The following is a 23,753-nucleotide window of genomic DNA, read 5'->3' as shown; positions in this document are numbered from 1 at the left end:
ATCCAATGTGGTTTTGAAATGCAGTATGTGTTGTTCCACCAGACTGACTTACTTTTGCTAGGGATGTTTGTCTCGGTCTGTATAGATGCACTTGAGTGCAGGACTGGAAAGAACAGCCTTCAGTCAGAAAGCCCAGGTTTCACTGATGGGATGCGGTATCATGACTTTCATAGATACGTTAAGCCTCTTCTTAAAAGTAATCGTGTTTTTTTTTCTCCTCTAATTCTAACTGGAAGGAATGTTCCAGAATCTCACCATTGCAAAAATTACAAAACATCTTCTAATATTGATGTAGCTTATGTTTGGCCATGTTGAGCTTCTTGTCAACCAATACCCCCAAGTCCTCCTAAGAGCTGCTCTCAATCTGTTCTCCATCCAGCCTGTATTTGTGCTTGGGATTGCCCCTACCAGGTGCAGGACCTTACACTTGGCCTTGTTGAACTTCATAAGGTTCTTGTTAGCCCACCCTTCCAGCATACTCAGGTCATCCTGTTCCTGGGGGACATGTGCCAGGTCTCAGTGGTTATGAGCATCCTTGATGGTGTGTTGACAAATGCAGCAAGCAATGCAGGATTGCCAAAACCCTTATTTAATAGTTCACTATAAATGTATACTCTCTTGTGCGCTTTATACCAGCCCAAACCAAATCAGTGAATCACGTTTGGATCTGAAAATGCTGTGTCTTTCCTGAACAATCCTCATGTTTGACAGGAGATACATTAGTCACTATGTACACTGTGCTCATGGCAGTGAGCTGAAAACAAGTTTAATAACTTGGTCTACTAGGTATCTTACAAACTATCAAGAAAAATATACAAGTTATATACAAGCTGAAGATAAAATATTGTTCCCAACTATTAGTCTGTGTTATAAATTACAAGATTCCAAATATTTATATTTTCTCTAGTAACTGTGCAGGTTGTCTACAAACTGTCAGAATAATATATATACAAGTATATGCAAAGAGGGTTAACATTACCTGCGTCTTCAACTCTGTGCTAAGCTGTCAACAAGGTATGGAATATCTGGGTGATTTTAGCCTCCATGTATGTACATAAATACATTTCTATATATACAGAAACACATAAAGACTAACAAGCACATTCCAAAACTTGGAACATAACCATATGTAGTAAATTATTCTTAAGGTATTTAAAGGTATCCTTCTGTCTTCATGCTCATCACTGCATCTGCATTCATCTTCTGTAAGTGATGTTGTGTTGCTGGAGGATATTATATTTAGAAAAGCTAAAATTTTGTTTCTATTGGAATCTGTAGGAAATAAAAAAGAAATAAATGTCACCCTCTGTAGGGAATAGCCAAGTGAGGTGCCCTCTGGTGAGTGATATGTAAGAGTTTACCCCTCTAAAGCATTTGTGTGGAAAGACCGTGGTCCGACATTTTCTTCTCATGGGGTTGCTGTGTGCTGAATACTGCCCATCTCTTCTAGTCATTATGAAAGGCTGCATGTGTCCCTTTTTTATCCCTGTCTCCAGACTCCCCTTCTGCCCAGAGCATTTACATAAATGGGACAAATGCCGATGTTTCTGCCACTTGGATATTCTACCAATGAGCTCATCACAGGGGACCTGTGGTGGACAGGTGAGAAGCCCAGGCGAGAGCCTGCTGAGATGGCATTTGCCCACCTTTCCTCTGATGACTCTCAGTGCACAAGGCTTGTGAGCTGACCCCATGCCTCTTACTCCTTTAAGGCTTTGCCTTAAATCAAATCCCATCAATAAGCTGTTCGGCTGCTTTCTGCCCTGGCTTGACACAGGAGCTCAGGGACGAAGATGCTTTTGTTACCTGACCTAGCAATTCCCGTGTCAGCTTTTAGGGCTGTGTTTCTTATGGTTGGAGTGTCACTAGTAGGGATGGGAATCTTACCATGCACTCCCGGCTGCGCAGTCCGTTGCTGGGGATGATGACATAGTTGTTGCTGTTACCCTTCCCCTGCAATGAACACAAATGGTGGGTTAGGAAATGGGTTGCTGCTTTTTTTCCTTTTTCACATTCTTGCTTTTTAAATCTCTGGAACACACTTGGAAAGTTGACCTGGAAGGAAGGAAGAGCTCATTTGTCAGCCTTTTACACCCCTACCATGTCTTGGGTCAGTGTGGAAGGGCTGGGCCAGTTCAGCTAAGTGGGATTAGACAGTTTCCAGGTAATAGCATTCTGAGTTTGGTACTTTTAAACAGATTTAACACATGGGATCCTTTCTTGCTCTTGATGGGAGAACACTCCCAGAAAGCCCATCACCAGATTTGGATGTACTGATGTGTGTGCACTCCTTTAGCACTCCTTTTGAAGGCAGACAGTTGTGGAAAGCCCACATGCAAGCAGCATGAAGTCTGCCTTGCTAGAGCCACTGCAGTGCATGCAGCAGTCCTTGCTGATGGGTGACCACAGAGGATGGATGGGCTGGAATTTCACCCCACACTGTGCCGTTCCCAAGGAGGTGGCTTCAAGTGAAGTCAACAGCCAGGCCAGTCTTCAGTGGGAATTACTCACTCTTTTCACTACTGGTTTGCCAGGTATCTGGACCAGGAGCCACTCTTACTGTCTAAATGTATTGGAGACCTGCTGAGTTGTAATCATTAGCTTTCTGGATATAGAGATGGTGTAGGGCACATGACTGGCTATGCAGGCCACTGCTGGATGCTTGTCAGGAATGTAAAGGTACCAAAATAGCGAAAGGTGAAAGATGTAGTGTTACCTCAGGGAGCTTTAATTTAGGGGAGCTGTCTATGTCCTTCTTCAGCAAAATGTGTAGAAGTGCATCGTGAATTGTGAGGAAGAACATGGATGGCTTAATCTCCTCATCAAAAAACTCACATCTCTCCAGTTTCTCCAGGAGGCCTTCTGCAGAGGAACAAAATCAAAGCACAAAGTGACCTGTGGGCCTTAAAAATGAAGAAGTGCATCCTGAGGATGTCCACTGAGGAAGCATGGGAACTGCTAGTACACTGCACTGTTTTGTTAGAGCAGATGGGTTCCTCTTCAGTGATGTGGAGAGGATGGGATATAAATGACAATCAATACTTTCTCTGCTCAGGCAGAAGGGAATTTGAGCCCTATTTCTTATGTAATGCCTAATGTAGGCTGCCCTATAGTGGGTCTCACAGCCCAGAGCTGTAGAACACAATGGTGGCTGTAGGTAAAACCAGCCTGCTGGGGACAGCGTGGGAGGGATGAGATGTCTGCTCACATGGATCTGTTTGCTGTCCAAGACTGGAAGGCAAAATTGGGTCATCCTCTGCAGCTAAGCTCGTTGGTAGACAGGGAAGACAGTGGAACAAGGAATCTGTGGTGATGCTGATGGAAAGGCAAGTACTCACCATGTGCTGCTGCAATGTAAATGTCGATGTTGATCCGGACAAATTCCCTCAAAGTCTGTGAAACCAGAAAGAGGCACCATTTAGATACTGCTGGGTTTGCTGATAACAGCTATTATGGTGATTAGCCATTGCATTGTCCCACTTCTTAAGCCTATCTGTCAAGGTACCATCCCTTCCCTCCAGCATATCCCTCATGTAACTGCATTCATACGTTTTTCTTTCATATGATCACTATTCATTTTGTGAATTACAGGTACCTTCTGGAGGACTCTCATGGCAGAAAAATCGAGGAAGGACACTGATGAGAAGTCCAGAATGATGCTGTGGATGTCAACCCGGGGCACGGTGATGCTGGGGGGTAGGTCAGCGCCCCAGTTGATCTGAATGGGCAAGTCTGTCATGTTGGTGGGCTGATCCAGCTCCTCTATCTTGTTGTTGTCTAATTCTTCATCTGACTCATGTGTATGGTTTGCCATGCAAATCAAGCCTTTCTGTGTTCACAGAGAAAAGTATCATAACTAACACTTTGTAAGACCCAGCCGTGGTAGTAGTGCATCTTACATGACAGTGAGAGTGGTGATAATGCAAAGCTGAGGTACTCCTGAGATGGAGCAGGACCCACCTGCACTTTGCACTAGGAAAAGTTCTGTCTCTCCCTTGGCTGAAGGAGTATGGGTATGTTGGCTTTCCTCTCACCAATCATTTAATCAGAATTATAATAAATTATTAATGGCTTTTTATTGCTCTCTGAAGTCAATTGTCATATTTTTTACTGTGAGGGTGGTGAGGCAGTGAAGCAGGCTGCCCAAAGAAGCTGTGGATGCCCCATCTTTGGCAGTGTTCAAGGCCAGGCTGGATGGGGCCTTGAGCAACCTGGTCTAGTGGAAGGTGTTCCTGCCTGTGGCAGGAGAACTGGAGCTAGATGATCTTGAGGTCCTTTCCAACCCAAACCATTCTAGGATTCTATATGCTTTAATTCAATAGTTTTGGAGCAAATCAACAAAGAGCTTGCAGGATTTGGGGTGGGAGAAAACTGGCTTTATGTACCATTAATGTACCATGGACATTGCCTCTGTGGGAGCTGATCCTGCTATTTAATGCTAAACAAAACGCCAGTCAACACATACATGTTCTGCCCATAGTACAGCTGTAGGTTTCTAACTGTGAGAGGCATTCAAATCTTATTTTTGAAATGCGTTTCTCATAAAGTGGCAGACTGGGAATAGCAGATCTAAGTGGGACGGGGGCTGTAGGCACTTCTCTGCTGTGCCAAGCCAGGGAGCTGGGTGCTTATCCCCACCCCCTATTAACCCCCCTCCCAGGTGCAGTTGCCTTACAGGCGTCACTTGCAGCTCTCCTTTCTTCAGCATCTTTCTGACCTTCCTCAGAGCCTTATTGCGTTTCCTCAGGATTCTCTGTGGGTTGAAGCCAACCTGCAGAAACAGCACTTCACATAATTAGAAGAAAACCCCAGTGATACCAGGGGGAGGACACAGCATCTCACATGGCTTTTCTTTACAGTCACAATGAGCATAATTTGGACTTGATGTTGCCTACCATTTTTCATCAATTCAATTTTTCTTGGTTGGAAAGATGTCTACAGGCATGATTGCAAACCAGGCAGGCCCAGGACTGCAGTCTCATAATGAAGATGAACAGGACATGCCCTGGCTACCCAGCACTGTACCAGCCTTAGATACCAACCAGTATCTGCTCTGCCCCGACTGCAGCATGGTTTGTATACATGTTGTTTTGTTTTCTTGAAGAAGAAAATCCAACTTGAAAGTGCTGGCTGTGTATGTCTCTTGGACCTCTTAATTTGTTTTAGGAAAATTAGGTGGCAAGAAAATTGGGCTAATAAGGGTTATGAAAATATCAAATTCCTACAAGTCTTCTGCCATCTATCAAGTGGTGGAGGAGAGAGATGTTAAAAGTATCCATGTTTATAAAGGGAGAGAGTGGTGTGAGCAACTGCACCCACAGAAAAAAAACTTCAGGCTCTTCTGAGGTGAAAGCCAAGTACATGGAGACCCAAACATGTTGGATTCCCCAGTTCCTTTGCCAGTTTCAGTCCCTCATGTGAAGAATGAGCTGCTCATTACCAGTGCTCAGGGTAGACACTGCTTATCAACTCCCCCCTAAAAGCACATGAAGGGGAGGGTGTGGGTGCAAGTTTGGTCCAGTCTGGGGATGGTAGCCTCTCTGGCATGGTGAGGGCTCAGGGGTCCTGGCTGTCTGTGCTGGTTATGGAAAGAACACCTGCCTTTACCCAATTTGTCATGGAAAACATTAAGACCACTTTGCTAGTGTGATCTCATTCAGCTGTTCTTCTGACTGGTATGGTTACATACTTTGGGAGAAGTTGAGTAACGTCTATTAGGTGTAAATAATATAAATGCTAATAAAATAAAATAATGTCTATGCACTACTTTCCTCTAAAGGACTTAAAACACATATATACATTTTTACTGTATAGATTCAACATGAGGCAGGCTGCCTTTTCTCAGGGGTGTGTATGTACGTGTAGGATTACATTAGTGGCAACAATATTTGAATAAATCATAGAATCAGAATAGTTAGTGATAATCTTTTGAACTGTGGACTGATTGCATATGTACTAATGATTGGGAAATTGTATTCACCTTAATGCATCATGCAATTCATATGTTCAGAACAACAGCGCCAGGCACTTACAGCAGTGATGAGTTTCTCTCTGAAGAATTCAGTGTTAGCAAAGAAGATAGGAGATGCGCATTTGAAAATCTTCACTCCCTCTGGTTCATAGATCTACAATGAAGCAAAAGTGTCAGTAACAACATCAGCTATATAGACACCAATGCTGCAGATAATAAAATAAACAAGACAGTTCTTACATCTTTGTAATCCTTCCTGTTTCTGTAGATGTTACTTCTCCCAACATTAGCCAGAACGGTGCAGCTTGGGCTGTGAGCAAACACACACATGCAGTTATTTGTACCCTGTACCAAAACCTGGCAGAAGGAATGATCAGAGAAAGCAACCTAAGTTGTGGTGGTAGGCTGGAGCGGGACCCCACATCCAGGGGTTTATGCCTGGGATTTGTTTTTCCATACCTGGTTGCAGAACTGATCAAGGCATTGGGCTGTTGGCCTTCTCTGTGCAGGGAGAGTTAATTTATAACAGGAGATTCTAAGATATCATAGCATCCAACAAGTACTCACATCTGGGAGCGGATCACCACAGTCAGCAGCTGGAATGCCACAGCGGTTGCTAGTCCAATATCCAGACCAAGAAAAATGGCAGCCAAGAAAGTCACCACCCATATAACCTGTAAGGAGCAGGTTATAAGCGTGTCAAGAAGCTGGGTTGTGAGCTCAGGATAAGAGCAGCAACAGATTTCAGATCTGGTCCAGGCTGTCCATCTGCCTTTGGTAAGGGGGTTTATGGAGCTTTTTTCTTGTAAAACAGGACCAGGCTCATCAGCTAGCACTAGGGAGTGTTTCTAGGTATGACAATTTCTACAGAGCAAAGGCTTAGAATAATGGAGTTGTGTATCTTTGGTAGGTGGTTCGCTAAATGCTCAATAAAAATTCAGCAGAAAGGCAAGGTTAGGCCCAAATCAGGATCCTGGTAAAGCTGAGAGTTGTAAATGCATGTGCTGTGAATGTACACAACTGGTAAGCACAAATTACAGGGTAATAATGAATATGTTTTAGCTTCAGCTCTCAAAGCATTTTCATGTGGTAAATAACTGATTGGTAGCTGGAAAAACTAATGCCTGGAGCAATCTGGCAAGACAAGGAGCTGGCCTATGAGAAGGGCAAGAGCCTAAATTTTCTGAGTGCTAGAGGTAAGCAGTCCTTCTCTCCAGCCATGAGCAATAAAACTCATTTGGAGTAAACCCTTCAAGCCATGGCTGTCACTTGTTTTTTTACTGTGTAACTTCCATGTAACACGCTGCATGTGTGTGAGAAAGTGTCCCTGAATATATAGCCAATGCAGTAGGTATTTAGACATTTTCTGTAACTATCTTTTATATTTGATTTTATATAAGGAACTGTATTTAAATATGTTTTGATTAAATGGATGAAAATGAAGTTAGGGGAGATAATCAACTCACAATGGGTGGAACAAAATGAAAGACACAAGAAAGGGGTATATGAGGAAAAAAGGCTTGCCACTACTGTACTTTCTGTTTAGAGAAGTAAGTTGGGTATATGTATATATATTTACATATATATATATAAAAAACAAAAGATAGCCTGTAAGTGAATTTGCATAATAGATTAGTTTTCCAGAGTGCTTCATTGTGGAACTCAACTTACACAGTCATACTTGTCCTTTCTCCATAGGATGCCTATTTCTTTGAACTGCATGAGCATTCCTTTCAAGTTGCCAAGAGCCAGAGATGCAAGAACTGACTGTCAGAAAGACCAAAACACATGTTGAATTTTGAAGAAGAAAAGCAAATGTTGTACATTAAGACTTAAATTATCATATAAATAGGGCCAAAGTTCAGCTTAAAGGGCAGGGAGCATCTCCAGCTGTATTGCTGCTGGAACCTCCCCAGCCATGGTGCAGTGCAGGTGTCTGACTTGAAGCTCCAAGTCCCACTTATTTTTGGCACCTAAAAGCTGGTGCTGTGGTGTTTGGTGTTTGAGCACTTGTGTTCCCTTTGAGGGACCAGAGGTAGTCGTTCTCTGTCATGATCTGGGAAGAAGAACCAAGCTTTGCAAAACCCTGTTTGGCCCCCACTGAAGCCTACAAACACTCCCAGTGACTCCAAGAGCAGCAGTGTCTTTGTCAAGCAGGAGGAACTGCTTGGTGAAACCAGCGAATACCTTCTGTAATGGTGCCAGAAGAAACCCAATGGCCAAGATCACAATCAAGACAATGGCAGCTGAGATAATACCAGCAATCTGCAAGAGAGAAAAATTCCACTGTGAATAAGTGTCCACAGGCATTATGCTCAGCTAGGAAAAAAAGAGAGCTTTCTAGCATTGCATGTCATCATGATCTGTTGTTTTCTGTACCTGTGTTTTGCCTCCTGTGCTCTCCTGCACACCTGATCTTGACAGAGCAGTGCTGGAAGCAAAACCTTTGAATGATCCACCAACTATGTTACCCAGCCCAAAAGCAATTAGTTCCTGAAATAAAACCAGAAAAGATTGTTCTTAAAAAGCTAGTTCATGACAGTTATTCACAATCACAGAATCATAGAATAGTTAGGGTTGGAAAGGACCTTAAGATCATCAAGTTCCAACCCCCCTGCCACAGGCAGGGACACCTCACACTAAACCATACCACCCAAGGCTTCGTCCAACGTGGCCTTGAACACTGCCAGGGATGGAGCATTCACAACTTCCCTGGGGAACCCATTCCAGTGCCTCACCACCCTGACAGTGAAGAACTTCTTTATACCCAATCTAAACTTCCCCTGTTTAAGTTTTAACCCGTTACCCCTTGTCCTGTGACTACAGTCCCTAGTGAAGAGCCGCTCCCCAGCATCCCTATAGCCTCCCCTTAGATACCCTTTCAGGCTGCTACAAGGTGTAGGACCTTGCGTTTGTCATGGTTAAACTTCATGAGGTTGGCATCAGCCCACCTCACAAGCGTGTCAAGGTCCCTCTGGATGGCATTCCTTCCCTCCAGCGTATCAACCTAACCACACAGCTTGGTGTCATCGGCAAACTTGCTGAGGGCACACTCAATCCCACTGTCCATGTCAGTGACAAAGATGTTGAACAAGACCGGTCCCAACACCGATCCCTGAGGGACACCACTCGTTACTGGTCTCCAGCCGGACATTGAGCCATTGACCACAACTCTTTGTGTGCAGCCATCCAGCCAGTTCTTTATCCACCGAGTGGTCCATCCATCAAATTGATGTCTCTCCAATTTAGAGACAAGGATGTCGTGTGGGACAGTGTCGAACGCTTTGCACAAGTCCAGGTAGATGACATCAACTGCTCTACCCCTGTCCATCAGTTACTGTATCAGAACTGCTACTGTCCATCAGTTCTGTAAACCCATCATAGAAGGCCACCAAATTGGTCAGGCAGGATTTCCCCTTAGTGAAGCCATGCTGGCTGTCACCAAGCACCTTGTTGTTTTTCATGTGTCATAGCATGCCTTCCAGGAGAATCTGCTCCAAGATTTTGCCAGGCACAGAGGTGAGACTGACTGGTCTGTAGTTCCCTGGGTCATTCATTTTCCCCGTCTTGAAAATGGGGGTTATATTTATATGAGGTGCACTCAATCCCACTGTCCATGTCAGCGACAAAGATATTGAACAAGACCACTCCCAACACCGATTTCTGAGGCAAAGTATTCTTAAAATTACTTATTTCCCATTGAGAAATGCACTGTCTTGATTTCTGTGTTATTTGCCTACCTGGTTGCCATCTAATGAGTAGTCATACTTGATGGAATACACTTTAGCCACAGAGAAGGCTACAGCAAACCCAACAATTGCTATAGAAATGCTGTCACCAATGCACTTCTGGAGGACACCTACATCAGGTGCAACAGGCACTTGAAATCTGAAAGACAAAAACCTGCTAACTGAGGATATGCCTCAGGAAACAATTTGTCAAGCAAGTGAGCAAGGCAATGGTGAAGCTCATACTGAGAACTCTGGGGAGATGTGACTCAGAACTGCAGGTCTGAACCCTATAACACTTTGAAGAATCCTTAACTGGGACAGGGACTCTGCTTATCTGCACTTGGCTCAGTTTCCCAGCAGATTCTCATTTACTTGGTCAGGACCAGCCACAGCTTATTTTGTCTGAGGTGCGTGCACAGTTCTGCCTTCTCATTATGCATGGATGTAAGATGTGGTAAGGAGCTGAGGCCCTTGCATGGGCAATTTGTGCACACCAGGATTTCATTTAACTATGACGAAAAGAAAAATCTCTGTGTGATTCATCCCTGTGTGAAGCACCTTAGTCAGCTAAACAAATATGTGCTCAGTCAGGTAATGCTGACTAGTTTCTCAGGCTATCTATCTGCTAGGTGCTCTAGCTTTACCATTTCCTGCTCCTTTGATCAGGGTCTTTTGCAGATTCTAGGGAGAATTCCTCTCTGGACTTTATTTTTCTTTTCCTTTTTTTTTTTTTTTTCAATGAACTAAAATCTGAAGAATGGAGACTCTTGAGCAGAAATAACTGTTCCTCTGCAAATTTCATCCATTAAAACCCCCAGGCCTCCAAGAGGCAACCAATAGCACCTGGGTAAGTAAATGGGTGCAGTCTGCTGTCCTAGTAGTGCTGTCCTGTCTTCCTCTTTTTAACTTAATGTGTGCCTGTTAATTCTTTATGCCAAGATTCTGGCATAGCTGGATGTACTGTATATATGGATATATAGTCCACATGTGGATATATACTGTCTATATGAACATGTGCCTGGAGGAGCAAATGTTGGGGCCTCTGGAGGATAATGGTCCATGGGGAGATGGTGGCAGCTGGTGACCGGACCAGCAGTGTCCTGGTGCTTTTCCAAAGTTGGTGGTGGCTGCTGAACCATGTGTGTGCTCAAAGGGAAACAGAGGGGTTCAGGAGTGAGTAGCTCAGTAAAAGGAACAACATGAACCTCCTGCTCAACAGCTGCCTTAGAAAATGAAGCCTGTGATTATTTCATGTTCCCACGTATTCTTTGTCAAGTAGGAGATGTGTTCCAGTGAGTGACTTTTACATATTAGAAGTGTGTCCTCCTATTGTCAAGAGCAAAATGTTTATTTACCTACTGAAAGATGATGAAGCAGATTAGTTTAATCAAACATAGCTCAACTGATTCAACACTGACAAACTAGAGAGAACATTTTGCTCCACTGGTGAATTTTAAGTAAATCACTTACCCTTCTTCTAGTTTTCCAACAACAGCTACATTATATTTTTCTTCAAAGTTAATGAAATAGGAAATCAGTGCTGCTAAGACTGTCTGAAAGATAATAAACCCCACCTCCATTAGACACATTCAAACAAGAATGTAAAGAAAACACTAAGAATCAATATATTCCCTTTCCCACATGGCCTCCAGTCTCATCACTAGCGTCAGAATAATGCCACAGGTGTGCACATCCCTTTGCTGTTCAGATTCATTCCTGAACCACCTTACAGGTATGGGTTTATGTTCATAAATCACACAGAGCATGTATCAGAATATCTCACTGACAGTGGAGGGCATCCCACCCAATAAACCAGGTGTTTTCTAACAAGGTGCTGTACTAGCTCCGAGGGAAAACAAGCACTACTTGTGTCTATAGCAACATCCTCCTGGACTTCAGGAGCTTGCTGCCTGTGTGAGGCTTCCCCCACCCCACTGCTGCTTGGGGTAGGCAAAAACCTCCACTGCTGGAGGGCTAAAGTACTTTGTGCTTGGCCACACATGGCCAGGACTTCAGTGGCTGCTCTGCAGTGCAGAGGGGCCTCAGCTATGGGCCTGCAGCTGGTTGGTATCAGAGCCAATTTCATCCAAGCAAAAAAGATATAATTTACAGCATCTTATTTCCTACAGATGTATTCAGTGAAGGACAGCTAAGTAGAGGTGAAACATCTAGGAGAGGTAAAACAGCTCACAGTAGCTCATGACTAAAATAATAACGCATCATTTAATGCAGGACAGGAGAAGAAGTAGTTTAAACTCTGCTCCCCATGTCTCTATAGTGATGGAGCAATCGCAAAATCAGAGAGAATTGACCCTTACCACAAGGAGTTCAATCGGGATGGGAGTTGGTAACTTTGCTTTGTATCGGTCATTCATTTCTTTCACCACGAACACGACAAACAAGACAATAAGGGATGTGACAAGGTCAGCAATGTTTGTGTCTGTGATCTGGCAGAAAATGCTCTCCAGAGTCTGAAAAATCAAGAAGAAACAAGTGGTGCTTTGTAAATAGTAGTGCCCTGGCACAGTAGCACTATCCCTTCTGGAAGAGCCTGGATCTGAATTGCTGTAAGCAGTCGGGATTTACTCCCTGGGGCATAATGTGGATTGCAAGTTCCAATCAATATGCATGTACATCATCCAAATGATAAAAGTGTCTATGAAAGATCTGGCCCTTGACCCTTTCCTCCTGGCTTCTCCCTGAGGGAGCATCAGAGCAACATGTACATGTGTAATAGGAAATGTGAGCAATGGATTATGGAGTCAGAGCCTCTCTCTGCTCCTCCTTCCTGTCCTTCTCCATCCTCCTTTCTCATCCAGCAACCCTCACAGCTGTATCCAAATTAAATATATATAATAGCAATCCATTATAAAGGAATAATTAAATGCTAGAGGCAACGTTGAACACTTAATTCAAATATGCCAACACACAACATTATCTAATTATCCCAGTGGGTGTAACTTGGAATTTGGTTATAAATTTGAAGACTGGCAATATGGTAATAACGCATCTCTGATATTTTTCTCTTGTGCTTCCTGCTGCTTGGCTCTTTTTATGCTGAGTTCTGTTATTGCAGCTTTGTGACACACAGTCAGATATACATTGCAGGTTTCAATAGCATTAGCAGATAATGAATACTTAGTACTTACGTAGATGATGCCCAGTGGTTTATTATATCCAGGGACAGGTAGTTGAAGCATGAATTTCAGCTGAGATACCACAACATGGACAGCTGCAGCAGTCGTGAAACCGCTGATTAATGATTGTGATAGATAAATAACAATGAACCCAAACTGGAGAATTCCCAGAAGCAACTGGAATGCAAAATGACCATACGTCAGTGGCATTCATTTGCACTTTTAAGCAATCTCTGCAACAAAGAGAAGCATGTTTACTGGAAACAAAGATTTTCTCCTCATCCCATACATCCAGGGATTAAGGATTATACTGTCACCAGACCTGCAATAAAAAAATGACATTTGGCAACAAGGGGCATAAAACATAAAGGAGCATAAGAGTAATTGCTAGAGCAGTTAAAACCTTTTTATTTTATAGCTAAAATAAACCTCCTTAGTCTTAGGGTTTTCAGTACCTGTATTTTCACATGGTACCAGCGTTTCATGAAGCACAAACATATCATGATGTTAGGAAGGAAGGAACTGTAAGAATTCCATATTAGGAAGTAAAGAGAAATTGTGGGGTTTCCTTTACAAGACAAATCCAATATTTTATTACGAGACAGAGCTTTTATTTCCCTTGGTGTGTCTGCATCATTCTCACAACTACTTTTTCCCTATCCAGCAGATTGGGTTTTGCTGTAGGTGAGGTAAAGCTGTGTGGGCTGTAAGCTCAGGTCTGGGCAAACCCGGGGTTTTCACAGCATGGATCACTGCCTGGTCACTGGAGGGGCACAGGTGTCTCCTAATCAATGAGACAAAGTCAGTTATGTGGGAAGGGGAAGAGAATTACTTTGGTGACTACACCAGCAGAAACCAAAGGGAAAGGCCAGTCCACCATCCTTCTGTTCTCACACGTGCATATAGACACGTGTAGGCACACACACATAAATTTACCAACCTGAAAAACCCCAGAAAGGAAGGTTACAGATGCAGCCACCATCACCCTCTCTTCATTTATTGCTGAGATATTCGTGGAAGTGCCATTTCCAGTACTGTCATCAGGGACCAGCCTGACAACGGCTCCTCCCACCATCAGGCTCAGGACGGGGAAGGGACCTGAGCAGCACAAGGCATTCATTAGTGACCTGGAGGGACAGCACATACTTCTTCACCACTGAGGAGCGTGGCTGGTGTGCCTCGACTTACCCACTGAGATATGTCTGGATGTGCCAAAGATAAAATAGACCAGGACAGGGAAAAATGCTGCATAGAGTCCATAACCAGGGGGCACATTCACCAGCAAAGCAAAGGCAAGACCTGTAGGGATAGAGGCACGGAGAAGGTGATGTGTGCATTACAGGCTGCAGCCTGCAGTCCCTTTGTGCTTGGATAAACAGGCTGCTCCCAGAGGTACCTTGCAGGACAGCCACAAGCCCTGTGTTAATGCCGGAGACGATGTCACTCAGGATCCACTCCCTGAAGCGGTACGCTGGCAGCCACGAGGCAACGGGAAACAAACCCAAGGCAACTTTTTTGACCCTTTGCGGGGAGCAGCTGTAAAAACACAAGAGGACAGAGCTCTGCTGGTGAGCAGCTCAGCTGGCTTGCAGCCTGCCTTTGAAGCAGAATTGAAGGAGAAGAATTCAGGTTCAGGTTGACAGAGGTCAAAATCTCACCCAGACCCAGATCAACCTGCTCTGCCATCTGTGCTTCAAGCAGCACCCAGTGGCCTCCAGGTCCTTTCCAACCAAAATACTCATATAATCATAGAATCATTTGGGTTAGAAAGGACCTTTAAAGGTCACCTAGCCCAGCTCCTTGCAGTTAACAGGGACATCATCAACTAGATCAGGTTGCTCAGAGCCCTGTTCAACCTGACATTGAATGTTTCCAGGAATGGGGCATTTACAACCTCCCTGGAAGAAACTGTTCCAGTGTTTCACCACCTTAAAAAAATACCTTCCTTATATCTAGTCTGAATCTCCCCTCTTTTAGTTGAAAACCATTACCACTTGTCCTATCACAACAGGCCCTGCTAAAAAATCTGATCACATCTTTCTTATAAGCCCCCTTTAAGTATTGAAAGGCCACAATAATGTCTTCCCAGAGCCTCTGCTGCCAAGTATCCCTGAAAAGAGAAGCTGCTTGGGGTAAAACTGTAGGAAGTCTTTAATGGTAATAGCAGATAAAATTATTTAGAAAAATATGGCAGTACATTTAGCAAATGAGTGGAAGCTGTCAGGATGGAGTTCCTGATGTCCAGGAGTGACAGTTTGGGCTGTTTCTTAGATCCATGGTTTTACAAAACCCAAGAAAATCTCCTTACCGAAAATATAGCTTCAGGTGATCCCAAAAGGTTTTATGGTATCTGTGCAATTTCTCATGCTCTTCATTGAATAAATGCTCTGAGTACACAGGTCTGGCTACAACATAGTGGTTGCCCAGAGGTTCAACCATTTCTCCTGAAATGTCAGGTGAGGATGGTGACTTGCGTGTGCTTCTCTCTGGCCTTAGTCACTTAAAAACCTGAAATGGAGAACAGCGTTATGTATTGTGGGGCATGTGAGTGTAGCACAGATGAGTGAACTCTAATCTGAGCGTTAAACACCTTTGAAGATCAAAAGAGAGGTGGTTGAGACACCCGCTTCATTTTGCCAGGATGATCTCTTGCCCTCCTCCTCCTCCCACTGCAGGGCAGTGTTTCACTGGAGCATGAAGTATTGCTTCCTAAAGATGCAGCCACAAAGTGGACACGATGGATTTTGAGTTCATTTTTCTCTGAGTCAGCCATCTACAACCAAAACCTGCCTCCCTCAAGGGAGACTAGTTTCTTAAAGAACAAACAAGTGGATCCCAAGTGATTTCTCTGTGGCACCACCAGGAGAGCTGGGAGCCCACTGAAACCCACCAACACATGATGGAAAGGCAGAGCCCAGACAGGGCTCAGCCATCCTCTCTTGGACTCAGAGGCAGGGCTGCATCTTTGAGCCTGGGTCTGTGTGACGAGGCTCAGCAGTAAAGCATGGTACTGCTGCTTGTTACGTTATTTGTGAGATTTATTTCCACAGGTTGTCTGGACTGCTTCTCTCTTTCTTACTCACAAACAACTGTTGCAACATCTGACCTAAATGATATTTTCTGCCTTGTCCCAGCCCACATTTGCATGTTTGTGCTGAACAGAAAATGTCCTTGGTCATTCCAGAAATGATCCCTGGGGCCCACATTACATGTGAGAAGGTTCAAGATTCATTTCAGTCAATGCCACTAGGTATATTACAGCAATTAATTGATGCTGTTACTATGCTGCCCACTGTTATGTTACATTTCTTTCTATTCCTCACATTCTCCCACATTAAATTCACTTACATAAATGTACTATCTAAAAACATTTCTCTCTGCTGCATCCATCATTAAATATGCAATACAGTGCTAGTCCTGGACAGGAGTCATGGAACTTGCTCTATTTAGCTGTAGCTGGACTAGATGATCATTGTAGGACCTTTCCAATGGATATTCTATCCTATTCTATTTTCTTTTACTCAGAGATGGAAGAAGTTAGTAACAACTCTCTTGTGACGTTGATAGAATCATAGAATAGTTAGGGTTGGAAAGGACCTTAAGATCATCAAGTTCCAACCCCCCTGCCATGGGCAGGGACACCTCACACTAAACCATGCCACCCAAGGCTTTGTCCTACCTGGCCTTGAACACAGACAGGAGTCGAGCATTCACAACCTCCTTGGGCAACCCATTCCAGTGCCTCGCCACCCTGACAGTAAAGAATTTCTTCCTTATATCCAATCTAAACATCCTCTGTTTAAGTTTGAACCTGTTACCCGTTGTCCTGTCACTACAGTCCCTAATGAATAGTCCCTCCCCAGCATCCCTATAGCCCCCTTCAGATACTGGAAGGCTGCTATGAGGTCTCCACGCAGCCTTCTCTTCTCCAGGCTGAACAGCCCCAACTTTCTCAGCCTGCCTTCATATGGGAGGTGCTCCAGTCCCCTGATCATCCTTATGGCCCTCCTCTGGACTTGTTCAAACAGTTCCATGTCCTTTTTATGTTGAGGACACCAGAACTGCACACAATACTCCAAGTGAGGTCTCACAAGAGCAGAGTAGAGGGGCAGGATCACCTCCTTCAACCTGCTGGTCACGCTCCTTTTGATGCAGCCCAGGATGCGGTTGGCTTTCTGGGCTGCAAGCACACACTGAAGGCAGCTCATGTTCATTTTCTCATCAACCAGCACCCCCAAGTCCTTCTCCACAGGGCTGCTCTGAATCTCTTCTTTGCCCAACCTGTAGCTGTGTCTGGGATTGCTCCAACCCAGGTGTAGGACCTTGCACCAGCTCCTTCAGGACCCGTGGATGGATTTCATCAGGTCCCATGGACTTGTGCATGTTCAGGTTCTTAAGATGGTCTCGAACCAGTTCCTCTCCTACAGTGGGCCCAAGGTCTTCATTCTCACAGTCCCTGTGTCTGCATTCCAAGACTTGGGTGGTGTGGTCAGAGCATTTGCCAGTGAAGACCGAGGCAAAGAACTCATTAAGAACCTCAGCCAGCTCCACATCCAGGGTAGCCAGTTCTCCTGATAGCTTCCAGAGAGGGCCCACATTGTCCTGAGTCTGTCTTTTATTTGCAGTGTACCTACAGAATCCCTTGCTCTTATCTTTCACATCCCTAGCCAAGTTTAATTCTAACTGGGCCTTAGCTCTCTTAACCTGGTCCCTAGCTTCCTGGACAATATCCCTGTACTCTTCCCAGGCTGCCTGTCCTTGCTTCCACTTTCCATAACACTCTTTTTTCATTTGAATTTTCCTCAGGAGCTCCTTATCCATCCAAGGAGGTCTCCTGGCCCTCCTGCTGCACTTCCTTCTAGTTGGGATGCAACATTCCTGAGCTTCTAGCAGGTGATCCTTGAAGACCAACCAAGAGTCTTGGGCCCCCCTTCCCTCTAGGGCTATATCCCATGGAACCTTTCTAAGCAGGTTCCTGAAGAGGCCAAAGTCTGCTCTCCTGCAGCCCAGGTCAGTGAGCTTGCTGCACGCTCTTCTCACTGTCCTGAGGATCTCGAACTCAACCATCTCATGATCACAACAACCAAGACTGCCCTGGAGAGTCACATTTCCAATGAGCCCTTCCCTGTTGGTGAGCACAAGGTCAAGCATGGCACCTCTCCTTGTCAGCTTCTCTATTACTTGCAGAAGGAAGTTGTCTTCCACACAATTGAGGAACCTCCTGGATTGCTTGTGCCGGGACATACTGTCCCTCCAACAGATGTCAGGGTGGTTGAAGTGCCCCATGAGAACAAGGGCCTGGGAGTGTGAGGCTGTTCCTATCTGTCTGTAGTGTGCTTCATCTGCAGGTTCCTCTTGATCAGGCGGTCTGTAACAGATCCCCACAGTAATGTCTCCCATTGCTGTTCTCACTTTAACCCTAACCCACAAACTCTCTGTTAACTGCTCACCTGTCCCCAGACAGAGTTCCATACTCTCCACCCTACCCCTAACACAAACAGCAACTCCCCCTCCCCGCCTGCTGGGCCTGTCTTTTCTGAAGAGCCTGTAACCCTCCATTCCAACACTCCAGTCATAGGAGCCATCCCACCATGCTCCTCCTGGCTCTGCCCCCTGTGAGTCCCTGCTCGCGTCAGCGGAGCTGCCGGCTCCTGGGCAGGTCCTGTCGAGGACTCGAGGCTCCCTCATGGCTGTTGCCGCTCTGAGTTGAGTCTCCTGGGCGCTGATCTCCCCCCACTCTGGTGTTGAAGGCGTCCTCTCTCGAGCTGCTCACCTCAGCAATTCATAATAGAGCATTTCTCTTCATTTTCTTTCCCCTAGTGCAAATGTTCCTTGGCATGTAAGTGCTTGCTGATAGTCTTGTGAGAGGTACCCAACCAATGCTAGCTCCTAACCCATGTCTGTTGCCTGCGTACTTTTCTAACTCAGAAGCATGTACTCGATACTTGGAGATATCACAGGACAGATTTTAAAGTAGCACAAAGCAGTTTGCATAGTTATGAACAGATGGAAAGCTTTCTACCTGTGACAATTTGACATTAAAATGTGAATCCCATCTTGTTACTTTGCTACAGCTCAGGTCCCAGTATTGACCTATTTCAAGTTTTGTAGTAGTTCATCCCAATTCAGTAACTGATGTGTAGAAATCCAAATAACATCAGATGAACCTCTTAGATATGCTGGTTTTGTTAATAAACTATTTTCCACCAAAGATTCAATATTTTGGCAATGTGTTAAACATTTTTACAATCTGCTTTAACATAAAATATTTGATCTGTAATACTTTCCAAAAACTGCTGGCTAATTATTCTAGCAGACTAATACCCAAAATCATTGAAGACCCTGGTCCAAAGTCAGTTAAAATAATATGCCAGTCCTGTAATTGTACACTACTGTCCCTCCCTCTTCTGGGACCAGATCTCTAAACCTGAGGCAGATGAAATTTCAGTGAATAAAATGGTTCGTTTAGTTCTTTTTCTGATAGATTTCAATGTACTTAGATTTTCAGGAAGAAGTTGTATCTATTAAAGATTTTAGAATTGCTCTGTTTCCTAATCTGTATCTTTTATTCATGTTGCAGAGAGGAATATTGATGGAATAATAGTTAAATAGTTTTGCTCATTACATTGTAGGGCACAAGATGTACTATTTGTACCCTTTGAAATGGGTGCAGTGGGTTACTCTTTCAATACGGACTTTCCCAGCTGTACCTTTTGTGAATACTTTAGCTGTCATTTCTGCCCTTGCCCAGCCGTTGATCTTCCCTCAGGCCATATTTAACACCTCGATCTCTGGGAACATACAATACACCTCTTTACAACTCTCTGAATCTTCCGTTTTATTAGTGCTGGTCTTGTTGAAGTTATATTTTACATGTGTGTTTTCCTCCTGATAGGAACCCCAATTTACTGACTCTCCTCTGAGTTAGCTTTGGGTTAATGGCTTTAGAGCTGAAGAAGGAGACCTGGAGCCTCGCCCTGAAGGTCTCATTAAGCTGAACCATGTGAGGATGAGTTGGCTTTAAAGACACATGGCATGACACAAGTTAAGTTTAACTAAGCTAACTGAGCACCTTGAAGTGCAGTGGAAGATGCCTTCACCCTTTTTCCAGGCAGGTAAAAGAGAACATATGGTGCAGCACCTTGCTGCAGCTACATGTCCACTACTGCTAGTCACCCTCTAGCTGAGCTTTTCTTATCTCCTTCCCTCTTCCATGTGTGCTGTCGGCAGCTATCAACTACCATGACTTCAGCCGGTATTGCCTTCCTCTCAGTTTCATTTTCTTCCCATACACGTTTTAAAAGATAGGATCCCTCTGCATTGGGTGGTGTTTTTGGCTGTCAGCACCATTACTTATTTTTGATGTTTTAGAGAAAATGGGGACACTGTGATGAGTACCAGTGTGGTGGAAGTCAGCATCCTCAGAAAATCCCCTAAAAGAGAGGTCTGTGCTCCAGTAACCCACACTGTCTTTTCAGAGTGCTCCCGTTGGTAATCCCTGAACTTTTTGTGGGACATGACCAATGAGCACAATTCTTCTGATGATTTCTACAATATGTCCACCCACATGCAAGGAACAGGAGCCCAGACCAAGCTTACACTGCACAGCTATTGGGTGGTAACAACTTTCACTCACTATTGACCAAGACTAGATGTGAACTAAAACATTACGCTGAACTATAACATTCCGGTTCAGTTTTATTCCACATAACCTCTGATTCTGTTCTCATGGCCAGCAGTTAACAGCATTGCTATCTCTCACACATAAAAGTCTTCAACTTCTCTGCTACTCCCCCATATCTGTGAACCTTTAGTAATGCATATAATGATGTGTGTCATTTTGTTGAGGGGATTAACAAAGGCACCCTTTTTCCCCTTTATTAATTTATTCTAAATATTGACTAAGAAGTAGACAAAAATCTGACGACTTTACCTGAATAATTAAATATTAACATGCTTCATTCCACTGTGCACACACTCACAAACCCTACTTCTCTTATATTTGAAAAATACAAATTTTACAAGGGAAACTTTTACATCTTGCAAGAAGTACAAAACATGATTAAAAGCATTTCATGTTTAAACAACACATTACTAAAAGCATTTCCTTTGTAAACATTACTTCACGTATCTCACACCCAGACTGTAAATCCAGAACTGTACCTGAGATGTCTTCCAGGAAGTTCTTCATGAGAAATCACACCAAGATTTTATGGAAAGAGATATCCTTGAAAACTTCAGAGGCAGTGCAGGTATCTTGTGCTGTTCTTCATTTCAGAACCTCCCTAAATACAGGCAGCACTTTAATAGCTAACTTTAGTTAACTTTTACAAGAAAAGGAAGATTTCACTGTGGCCTTGACCATTGAGCCTGTCCTCAGGAGGGATGATAAGAGTAATTTCTTAAAGTTCTCTGTGATATTGCTTAACTTTGGTAAACTGCTTCTGATTGGCCTGCAGAGACTAATATGGGAAAAGAGAGATGAATAAGAAGGACTGCCTGTTGCAATCCTGTGCTGTGCATCTGCCAGATTTCTGTTGAACATGGTGGGAAGTGGTGACCAGAGCTCACCTATGCTACCCTTCATTTCTGAAGGAGCGTGAGATGATGGGGCCACTGGGCATGCCAGCTCTGAGCAAAGTGTGCTTCTATGAACCTTGAAGTCCTAGAATGGCTTGGGTTGGATCATCCTTTTCTAACCTCTCTGCCATGAGCAGGGACACTAGACCAGTTCACTCAAAGCCGTGTCCAGCCTGGCCTTGAACACTTTCAGGGATGGGGCAACCTTCATCTGAAGCACATTTAAGGGACCCTAAATTGTCTTTCCAGAAGCAAGTCCTGAATGCTCAGGTTATTGCCAGAAATAGCCTTTGCAGGGATTTCCAAAGGCCAGCTGTGACTTGGTGGTGCTGACAGCTGTCTCATCCCATGACAGACAGTGGAAAGGTGCAGAACGTTTGTGTGGCCAAGTGTTGGGGCACAAATCTGGCACTGGGTCGGTGGGACTGTCCTGCAGGGTCCTGCTCCCCTCCACTGCATATAGAGGAACCAAGAGAAATCATTCTCTGTAGGCCAAATAAAATCTTTGTAAGCATTTTCCTGGGATACCTAAAACCACCTGATGAGATGGCTGAAATAGTATTTTGATGCCTCAGGCTGCAGCTTTAATTGCATGTGCCCATGTTCAGGTGTCCTGTGTTCAGGACAACAGTAAGTCTTCAGTGCTGAGCTGCTGAGGAAACCATCACTTCCATAGAAACCATCAAAGTTCCCTGATGAAAAATGTCCTTACAACCCTTTCCTTAGGTCACACTGCCATGAACACCTAGAAATGCTTCAGCTGTTGGTACCTACAGTATCAGGAAGGCTGTGGGGTGCCAGGCTTCTTAGGACACTCCTCCAGGCTGGAAGCCACATCTTGCCTTAGTCTTTGGAGGTTTGAAATCACAGACCCTGTCCCTAAACAGAGTTTTCTTCATCTGGTGAAAGGGCAGGGTTTGAGGGAGAGCACCCTATGTACTCTGGAGGGACAGTTACACACAAGGGTCTAGGAGAAGAAGAGGTAGAAGGAGCCTGCAGGTTCTGCTCTCAGATGGTTTGCCCATGTTTCAGTCAATGATTACACCAAGAAATAATGAAGCAAGCAGAACTCCAATATCCGTTCCCATGAGGTGAGAGCTCTATGAGACCACTCAATCAGGATTTCTTTATTGTGCTTTAGCCCATGGCTCCAAGTTCCCTAAGAGTCTTCATGGAGCTCAGGAGCTTTTGGAATTTGGAGCTACAGTTCTAACCAAGACCATAAGGTCCCCTAGTCGGTGAAGATCCCAGGTCAGTTCCTAAATTGTCAAATGTACTTTCTCTATGACAGCAAACCCCTGTTCAGTAACCCCTAACTGCTGTTAGGCTTAAGGGATTTGCTATAGTTTGTAAAACTGACACAGAAATTACTTTTACCATTAAAATAACAAACATTTAAAAAGATGTAGAACACCTCAAACCAGAAAGCAATTAAACAGAGCTTTGAAGTTCCCTCCTCAAAGTGCAGGCATGAAGTGCTTCAAACCCCTTTGAAGTGTTGAATGTATTCCTAGTTTTTTGTGTTAGGGATATGCCATGAGAAGCTGCAGTGTAGAAGAGCAGGACAGCTTCTTTAGGACTAGGTTTAAACGCATGATAGATTAGATGAAGCTCTAATGAAATTTTTTACCTTTATCCACCTGTAAGTGCTTTACTCATGGATTTTTTCCACTAATTCACTGAAGCATTAAGGTGCTACATGAGTGTCAAAGGGAGTAAAACACTTTGGCCTTTCTGTTTGCAGCAGTAATGTTAAGAACATGATTTTCTCCTGATAGTGCAGAAGAGGTTTCATGCACAAGAGTCATACAGGTTGTCTTTGTCTCACACTGCAGAACTTCAGCTGTGCAAAGCCCTGATCTCTTTACACCAGGTGCTTAAACACCAGCTAAACAGTATTAGCCCGCTGGGAAAGTGTGGCATTTTCTGCAAAAGCAGGGCAAAGAGGAAGGAATGAGAATTTCTCATTGCTCTCTCTCAGAAAGCCCCTTTCTTTCAGTGCTGTAAATCAGTCACGGCCTGATCCTTTGCCAAGTCTCAAGTACCCCCGGCTTCCTCTTGCTTTCAAAGGAGCTGAAAACCATCACAGCTCTTGAAAGATGCTTGGTGAGTTTTGCTGTGAAGGGCTTCACGTATGTTGCCTCCAGACCTGGCCAAGATGGGGAGGGAAGGACAAATGACTGGAGGGAGATAAAGCAGTAATAAATTGTCTGAGTGGCTTACAGCTGCAGAAAGAAGCTATTTTTCACAGAGAAAGAAGAAAACAGTTCTGCCAGAGATGCATTTTACTTGTTTTGTGAAGAACTCCACATCTTTTTTAGTGTTAAATAAACA

At 44.2% G+C, this 23,753-nt stretch overlaps 1 protein-coding gene across 1 annotated transcript; it reads right to left on the bottom strand.

The window, feature by feature from the left end:
• On the bottom strand, window positions 1–21,195 carry SLC26A3 (solute carrier family 26 member 3). The gene is made up of 21 exons (XM_061366253.1): window positions 21,003–21,195; window positions 15,148–15,347; window positions 14,236–14,375; window positions 14,028–14,138; window positions 13,780–13,937; window positions 12,852–13,016; window positions 12,021–12,173; window positions 11,173–11,255; window positions 9,712–9,859; window positions 8,351–8,464; window positions 8,159–8,236; window positions 7,643–7,738; window positions 6,539–6,645; window positions 6,212–6,281; window positions 6,033–6,125; window positions 4,676–4,771; window positions 3,596–3,829; window positions 3,339–3,393; window positions 2,717–2,862; window positions 1,888–1,953; window positions 1–1,272 (listed from the first exon to the last, which is right to left on the bottom strand). Exons 2-21 carry the CDS (start codon window positions 15,276–15,278, stop codon window positions 1,249–1,251), a joined length of 2,268 nt encoding a protein of 755 aa, XP_061222237.1. The 5' UTR covers window positions 15,279–15,347; window positions 21,003–21,195; the 3' UTR covers window positions 1–1,248.
• Between the last annotated feature and the right edge of the window lie 2,558 nt (window positions 21,196–23,753).

Source organism: Neopsephotus bourkii, unplaced genomic scaffold (genome assembly GCF_033783945.1).
Source record: "Neopsephotus bourkii isolate Nb327-2 ecotype Australia unplaced genomic scaffold, CSIRO-AGI_Nbou_v1 NB_1328, whole genome shotgun sequence".
In the NCBI taxonomy this organism is placed as follows: domain Eukaryota; kingdom Metazoa; phylum Chordata; class Aves; order Psittaciformes; family Psittacidae; genus Neopsephotus; species Neopsephotus bourkii.
This window is presented reverse-complemented; position numbering and strand designations above follow the sequence as displayed.